Raw genomic sequence first — 8,109 nt, 5'->3', positions numbered from 1 at the left:
AAGAAGAAGAAAAAAAAAAAAGAACATTTCGTGTGTTTGTAAGTTCAACAAAACGCAAACGCGGAAAACAGTCATGCGGCCTCTGCTCCAGGAAACACAGCACGTGGGAGAGGGCAAGGCTAGAGAACACTGACTGCACCCTGTAACGCACAGAACAGAGAGGCGGAAGGGACGGCGGGAGAGATGACAGTGCTACAAGATGAAAACCCTTCCTACAGGAACGGTCTCTGCCCTCCTCCCCGCCCCTTCAACTTCAATCTCCTCCTTGCTTTTCAGCTCTCCTCCTTTTTTTTGGTGCAGGGAACTAGGGAGTGGCTGTGCAAGACTTTTAACTTCGCTCGGGAAGCGGAGAAACAAATTCTACAGAAAGCAAGACAACCAGGTGAGCTTCGGAGACGACACACGTGTATTCCTTATTATTTTTTTTTTTCTCTTCAGTTATTGCTAACACACACTAGACATAGGCCATACGCAGCAGAACTCGTGTTGTCAATATGTTTTTATTTCCTTTTTCAGGTTCGGTGTTGGGATTGAGAAATCTCCAGGGGTTTAGGAGGGGGGCAGGGCTGTCATGACGCGTTGTAGAGTTAGGATGGAACTCTACTGCGAGGGCCGATGAGGAATAGGTGGAGGGAGGGAGTCAGTCATTGACGACGCACACTCCAGTTCGGCTGCAATGGAGAAAAGGAAGTAAGTTAAAAAAAACAAAACAAAAAGGTTATCCAGGTTAGTGAGTTAGCAAAAATTTACCGAGGGGAGACGGGTTGGAGCAGCAGTTGGCTTGCAGTGTGGTAAGCAGGAAATAATTACGTGCCGACCCCCCAACTCCCTCCCTCTAGTCTTCCCCAGGCCTGGCAGTAAGGGTCTGTAACTAATATCCCTTATCATAAATGGACTAATAATGAGATTGTGTTGATGAATACAGTGCAATTTTATGCTCTAAAATGCACTATTGCGTAACCCAGCCCGCCCAATACCACTTCTCAGAGCACCACAAATCTTTTCCGATATTCTTAGTTTGACTGCATTCAGGTTTGCAGTTTTATTCCCTGTTTTCCTCTTTCTGTGTCATATATTTCTTATGTTTTTATACTATTTTTGTGTACATGGGTAGTGTGTATTCTGAATGGTATTCATCTCTCTTCCCATCCTGCTTTTTATCTCTTAAGATGCTTGTAGAGTGCAGCCAGAGTAAAGGAAAGAGGAACTAGAAAAGGGAGAAGGTCCCTAACTTAGGAGTCCTTTTATCAAGCTGCGGTAGGGGGTTTAACGCGTGTAATACCGCCTGCCGCGCTAGCCGCTAACGCCTTCATTGAGCAGGTGTTAGTTTTGTAGCCGGCCGCGGGGGTTAGCGCGTGATAAAAGGAGCCCTTAGTAAATGGCAATCGATACCGAAGTAGCCCTAGTTCTGCTAGATTAAGAATGGAAGAAGTGGCTCAGCTGGAGGAGCTTTCTAAAAAAATGTTTAAAACACATTCCTCAGGGAAATAAATAAAAACCAATTTGAAATAGGTTTTCTTAACCTTCAAACGTTTCACTCTGTTATCAAGCTTTATAAGCAGGCAGTTAAATAAGAACATAAGAACTGCCATCTCCGGATCAGACCCATGGTCCATCGAGTCCGGCGATCCGCACACGCGGAGGCACAGTCAGGTATACACCTGATGTAGTTTTAGTCACCCATATCCCTCTATGCCTCTCGTAAGGAGATGTGCATCTAATTTGCCTTTGAATCCCAGCACAGTGGATTCCTTAATAACCTCCTTAGGGAGAGCATTCCAGGCGTCTACCACTCGCTGCATAAAACACAACTTCCTGACATTTGTCCTGGACTTGTCCCCCCTTAGCTTCAAACCATGTCCTCTTGTCCGTGTCGCGTTGGACAATGTAAATAATTTATTTTCCTGCTCTATTTTATCAATGCCTTTCAGCATTTTGAACGTCTCGATCATGTCCCCTCGCAGCCTCCTCTTCTCAAGGGAGAACAGTCCCAGTTTCTTGAGTCGTTCCTCATATTCCAAGTTCTCCATACCTCTTATTAACTTCGTTGCTCGTCTCTGCACCCTCTCCAACAGTTTTATATCCTTCTTTAGGTTGGGAGACCAATGTTGGACACAGTATTCCAAGTGTGGTCTGACCATTGCTCTATAAAGCGGCATTATGACTTTCTCCAATCTACTCGTGATTCCTTTCTTTATCATGCCTAACATTCTGTTTGCTTTCTTTGCCGCTGCCGCGCATTGTGCCGACGGCTTCAGGGTCCTATCTATCAGTACACCCAGGTCCTTTTCTTGTTCGCTCTTACCCAGAGTTGTGCCTGACATTCTATACTCGTGTTCCTTATTCTTACTACCTAAATGCATTACTTTGCATTTCTCCACGTTGAACTTCATCTGCCATTGCTCTGCCCATTTCTCTAACTGATACAAGTCGCTCTGGAGTTCCTCGCTATCCTCCTGCGATCTGATTGCCCGGCATAGCTTTGTGTCGTCTGCAAACTTAATGATCTCACTGGATATTCCGTCTTCCAGGTCATTGATATAAATATTAAATAGGATCGGCCCAAGCACCGAGCCCTGGGGCACACCACTAGTCACTTTCTCCCAGTCTGAGAACTTCCCATTTATGCCCACTCTCTGCTTTCTGTTTTCCAACCATTTGCCTATCCACCTTTGTATATCTCCCTCTATTCCATGGCTTTGTAGTTTCCTGGGAAGCCTTTCATGTGGAACTTTGTCGAATGCTTTCTGGAAGTCCAAATATATTATGTCCACCGGCATTCCACTATCAATTTGCTTGTTCACGGTCTCAAAAAATTGAAGTAAATTCGTTAAACATGATTTCCCTTTCCTGAACCCATGTTGACTGGGTTTCATCAAGTCGTGTGTATCTAGGTGCCGGACTATGCTATCCTTGATCAGTGCTTCAACCATCTTTCCAGGGACAGACGTAAGACTCACAGGTCTGTAGTTGCCCAGTTCCCCTCTCGATCCTTTTTTGAAAATTGGCGTGACATTCGCTATCTTCCAGTCCTCTGGTATCTGTCCAGTTCTGATTGTCAGATTGGCAAGTTTTTGCAATAGCTCTCCAATTTCAACCTTCAATTCCTTTAAAACTCTCGGGTGAATTCCATCCGGTCCAGGGGATTTGTCACTTTTAAGTTTGTCGATCTGGTAGTATATCTGGTCCAACTCCACTTCAACTGTGGTGAGGCTGTCTTCTATTACTCCACTAAACACTTTCACTGCTTCTGGTATTTTAGCGGTATCCTCTTCCGTAAAGACGGACGCAAAGAAGGAATTTAGTTTGTCTGCAATTTGTTTATCTTCCTTGATGTACCCTTTTCTTCCCTGGTCGTCCAGGGGTCCCACCGCCTCTTTTGCGGGGTTTTTCCCTTTCACGTATCTAAAGAAGGGTTTGAAGTTTTTGGCTTCTTGCGCTATTTTTTCCTCATAGTCCTTTTTGGCATCCCTCACCGCCTTGTGACATTTCTTTTGATCATCTTTATGTATTTTCCATGCTTCGGTTGTTTTCATGTGTTTCCATTTTTTGAAAGAGTCCTTCTTTTCTTTTATGGCTTCCCTCACCTGTCTGGTAAGCCATGCCAGTTCTCCCTTACCTTTTGTTCTCCCCTCTTTGGAGATCCTCGGAATGTGGAGATTTTGTGCTTCTGTGATAGTATTTTTCAGTAGGGACCATGCCTGGTCTACCGTTTCAAGTTTGTCCACCTTTTTCTTGAGTCGTTGTTTCACCATGGCTCTCATGCGATCGTATTTGCCCTTTTTAAAGTTAAAGGTTTTGGTTAAGGTTTTGGCACGTTTTCTACTCCCGATGTCAAGCTTAAAGTTGATCACATTGTGATCGCTCGTCCCCAGCGGTACCGTAACTTCTACTTCTTTTGTCGGTCCCGTGAGGCCATTTAGTACCAAGTCCAGGGTGGCGTTGCCTCTTGTCGGCTCTTTTACCATTTGTTCCAGGAAGCAATCCCCTAGCACCTCCAGGAACTTGGCCTCCTTGCCGCAGTTGGAGGTTCCTAGTTTCCAGTCTATCCTCGGGAAATTGAAGTCTCCCAATATTATTACATTGCCTGTCTTGCATTCTTGTTTGATTTCCTCTATCATTTCTGAGTCAGTTTCCTCCGCCTGTCCTGGGGGACGATAGTAAAGGCCAATTTTCGTGTCTGCGCTGTTTTGGCCAGGAATAATAGTTTATTAATGAAGAGACGAACTCGTGATATTTTTTCTGTTTACGAACAGCCTCTTTTCTTTTAATGACATACTTTTTCCATTTTGAACATACTGTAGCTATGCTAAACTTTATTCTGATATGCAGCTTCACAGAACTTGGATCTACTGCACTCCAGACAGGTCCTGTGGTTAAGGTTGGTTTTATGGACATCGTTATTTTAAAGACGACTTTTCTCTTAAAAAAATTTTTTTTAACTGATTGTTTGTCGGTACATTTCCTCATAATTTGGTAAACCCTGAGATGGCAGGGAATGCTGTAGTAAGGATAAATAATTCTGCCTTCCTTTGGTAGAGATTTCACAGCAGAGCTGGGTCTTAGTAACCCTGGTGTGTGCTGATGGTCAGGCTAATGCCTCCTCCAGAAGTATAGTCTTGAGAGACAGCTTCTCTTGAGCCTGCCTCAGAAAACAGGCAGAATGCAGGCAGGGAACCAGTTTCTAAGTGTCTTCCTCATTCAAGATAGAAATCAGGGTGCTGTAAAAGCAGTACGAAACTAAAGCATCCTGGGCCTGAAGGCCTGTTTTTCAAAGCACAGGCACAATTGAGCATTAGAAGGCGTTTATTTTCTTAGTGAGGTATATCAAACTGTATAAATATCTTGCATTTTAGGCGGTGAATGAGTATCATTAAAACTTTCTCATGACTGGGGATAAGGGTATGTCCTAAGCCCTTTAGCACCCTAAGAAGGAGGTTAAAGTAAATTTGACAGTCTGTAACACACAGATAAACACGTATATGCACATAGGGCTAGATGTACTTAGGGCTAGATGCACTAAAGACATCTAATGATTGTTGCTAAACCAGTTTGAGGGAGGGAGTGGACATTCCTCCTGTGATTTTTTGGGAAGGGTCAGTTATGGGGGGGTGTCAATGTCAGGGAGGTTCGCGGTGTCAGGAGAGAGTGGGCATCCCTCCTATTGATTTTTTTTTTTTTTAATACCGGGGTCATTCGATGGGGATCGGGATCGGCAGGGGGAACTGTTATTGCGTAGGGGGCTTTTTCTTTTTTTGGGGGGGGGCAAAATTGTTCGTGTGTAACACACACATCTGTGCCATTAAGAAAAAAAAAAGTTCCAACAGGTGAGTGGCAGGAGGCTGCTTTGGGGCTTCCCCTGCCACTCAGTTGTTCAGGCTTCCCCAAACCGGCTCTGCGCATATGTCAAAGTTGCTCTCACAGCGACTGATTGGATAGGATTACAGCGAACCTCCATGCAAATTATTTGCATGCAGACTTGTTGGAACATCAGTTGCTGCTCCAAAGACGGCCAAAAGCGACTCACACGGACTTAATGACCATGTTTTGTGCATCTAGCTCTGACATCTCTGCACATGCCCAGCACTTCTGGTTGGGTAGGATTAAAGATTTGGAAAGACTTGCCAAGGAAGCATCATTGAAGCCTTAACTCTGATATCTCTGTATACTGACAGTACAAGGTGCATGCATGACTCAAATCCTGTAAGTGACAGGGCCTGTCCATGCCCTCCCAAGTCTTCCTTTTTGCACTTTCTCCCTCCTTATTCCTACTCCTCCTTATTCGTTTGCTTGCTTCTGGCTTTCTCTCACCTATGTGCTTTGCCTCACCTTGCCTCTCCCACCTTCCTTTCACTGTGATGTTTATTCTGTAGATGAAAGCTTTATCTTAATGCTATACAGGATTTTCTCTGTGAGGTCTTGGCATGGGTGTGGTAACAGGGGAGGTAAAGTGCTGTGGCCTCAAAGAGGTGAACCTATTTTTGGTGGTAATCCCTCTCTCTAAAAGGATGTTTCTTTGTTAGGGAAAAAATACTGTTCCCAGAACTCTAATTATGTTTACTAACTCCTGCAAATATTTTTTTATTTTCATCTTTGTTCTATTTCTGACACCTGTCTCACCAACGCCATTTTGTGCTTACCTGTTTATGTGAAATTTTATACCCCAGTGTCGTCGTGGATAGAGGTGTAATTCCCCAGTGCCCAAGTAGCTCAGAGACTGTCAGGGCCAGATTTATGTTTATTGTGGCCCCTAAATTGTAATATATAATAGCCCCTTCTCCTTGATAAGTAGGAAGTAAATTTTGTTTTAATAGTTCCTAAGCTGTAGCTTGTCTAGCTTGTATGTAAATCTGGCCTGCAGTACTGATTCTGCTCTGAGTCTGAGCCTTCAGTACCAGAGATAGACCTTGTAGCTTATGATTTTTTGTATGGACATGAAATTATTTTATAGCATGTCCTTGTCTGTTTGTTTTCATTTAATCTGCCAACGCATTTGCTGACAGTTGGCAATGCTGTGTCTGATGCTTCTGAACAGATGTTGGGCATGCACAGAAACTCATGGCATATGATTGTAATGTGTCCTGAACAAAGAAACTGGGGGGGGGGCAATGTGTATCCTGTAAGAGTGACATTTCTATTAAGAGCTACAGGATATTCTTAATATTGAGGAAATTTTCTCCTCCATTGCCTATAACTCTGTTTCTCTGAATTATTGTTTTCTCTCTAGAGCCCTCACAATGAGTGAAGAAGCCATCATCCGTATTCCCCCCTTCCACTTCATCCATGTGCTAGACCAGAACAACAACATCTCTCGGGTGGAAACTGGGCCCAAGACCTACATCCGACAGGACAATGAGCGGTAAGTGCAATCTGTGTTCTCATTGTGGGGTAAGTGCTGTGTATTTGACTCTGGAGCCTGCTAATGAGGTGTCCTTGAGGAACTCTTTTCTTGGGGCAGGCATTTGTTTGTTCCCAGCTCTAAGAAGGCCTGTGCTACGGGAGTACTGAGATCCAACAGTCTTATCACATTGGATTGAGGGGAAGCAGTAATACTAAAAGGACACCAACTGTCTTCTGATTCTGCTGTGACTTTCTCCAAAACATAATTGGGAAGAAAACAATAAAATAAATGCACATACGCTGCTCAGCAGCATTGAGATTCAGAAGATACCCAGGAATCGGTTTCTTGGGGTAATAAAATTAAGCAATAAGAAACACACTGTTCATGAAAAGGTACATATCAAATAAAGATGGTTATTTTAAAAGCCCTATTCATGATTTGGATGTGCATGAACATATCCAAATTGAGCATACATGCATGTGACAAGGAGGCATGGTTTGGATGTGATTTGGGCGGGACTAGGGTTGGGGTTAATATATATATTCATGGATTCCCCATTTCAGATATAGAATGCATGTTTCTCTTCTAAAATCAATATCGGGATTCAGAACTGCTCCTGGGGACATCTAGTTTCTTTAAAGGTATTCATGTTATGCACAGTAAGGATTAGGGGAGATTATCCCCTTAATCGCCTAGTGTTTTTGTCCCCCTTGAATGCGGTGCCAAATTATATTCGACTCTGTGTGAGCTTGGAAAACAAAGGTGTGTATGTGCTGTGTTGACTCTGTTGATATTGCAGACATTGACATTTGCAAATGGATGCCACATATAGCCAGCATATTACATATCCATTCCTGCATGAATTTAGAAAAGATTCTTTGTCGGCAGAGCCTTTTCTAAAACACTAGTGGAATTTTAAGATGTCGCAACCTGCATGTCTCAGTTCTGATATCTACATTCTATCACAAATCTGCCTTCACATATCCTCCTTTTTCTCATAGTAGTCTGTTTTTTTAACTCTTCCTTTTTGTAGAGTGTTGTTTGCTCCAGTGAAGATGGTGCTGGTTCCACCACGGCACTACTGCATCATCGAGAATCCAGTGGCAAGAGGTGCAGAACGGCAGCTGCTCCTTGATGATGCAGGACAGGCTCGCTTGCGTCACGGTGACCTGGAGGTCCGGCTTGCACAGGACCCCTTCCCACTTTATCCAGGCGAGGAGCTGAAACAGGTAATGCCTATGGTAGGGGAAGCCACCTAGGCTTTGTAT

The 8,109-nt window shown here is 43.8% G+C and overlaps 1 protein-coding gene across 2 annotated transcripts in view; it reads left to right on the top strand.

Annotated features, from left to right (window-relative positions):
* Positions 1-225: 225 nt before the first annotated feature.
* The window catches only part of MVP (major vault protein), a 55,931-nt gene continuing 48,047 nt past the window's right edge, over positions 226-8,109 (top strand). Inside the window, exons 1-3 of one of the 2 annotated variants that reach the window (XM_033945737.1) lie at positions 226-382; positions 6,728-6,859; positions 7,875-8,070. In XM_033945737.1, coding sequence (XP_033801628.1) covers positions 6,738-6,859; positions 7,875-8,070 — 318 coding nt within the window. In that variant the 5' untranslated portion in view covers positions 226-382; positions 6,728-6,737. Of the gene's footprint in view, positions 383-533; positions 691-6,727; positions 6,860-7,874; positions 8,071-8,109 lie in introns of those variants that run through there. The other variant, XM_033945736.1, reaches the window with a different exon arrangement.

Source organism: Geotrypetes seraphini, chromosome 5, assembly GCF_902459505.1.
Source record: "Geotrypetes seraphini chromosome 5, aGeoSer1.1, whole genome shotgun sequence".
Classification (NCBI taxonomy): domain Eukaryota; kingdom Metazoa; phylum Chordata; class Amphibia; order Gymnophiona; family Dermophiidae; genus Geotrypetes; species Geotrypetes seraphini.
This window is presented reverse-complemented; position numbering and strand designations above follow the sequence as displayed.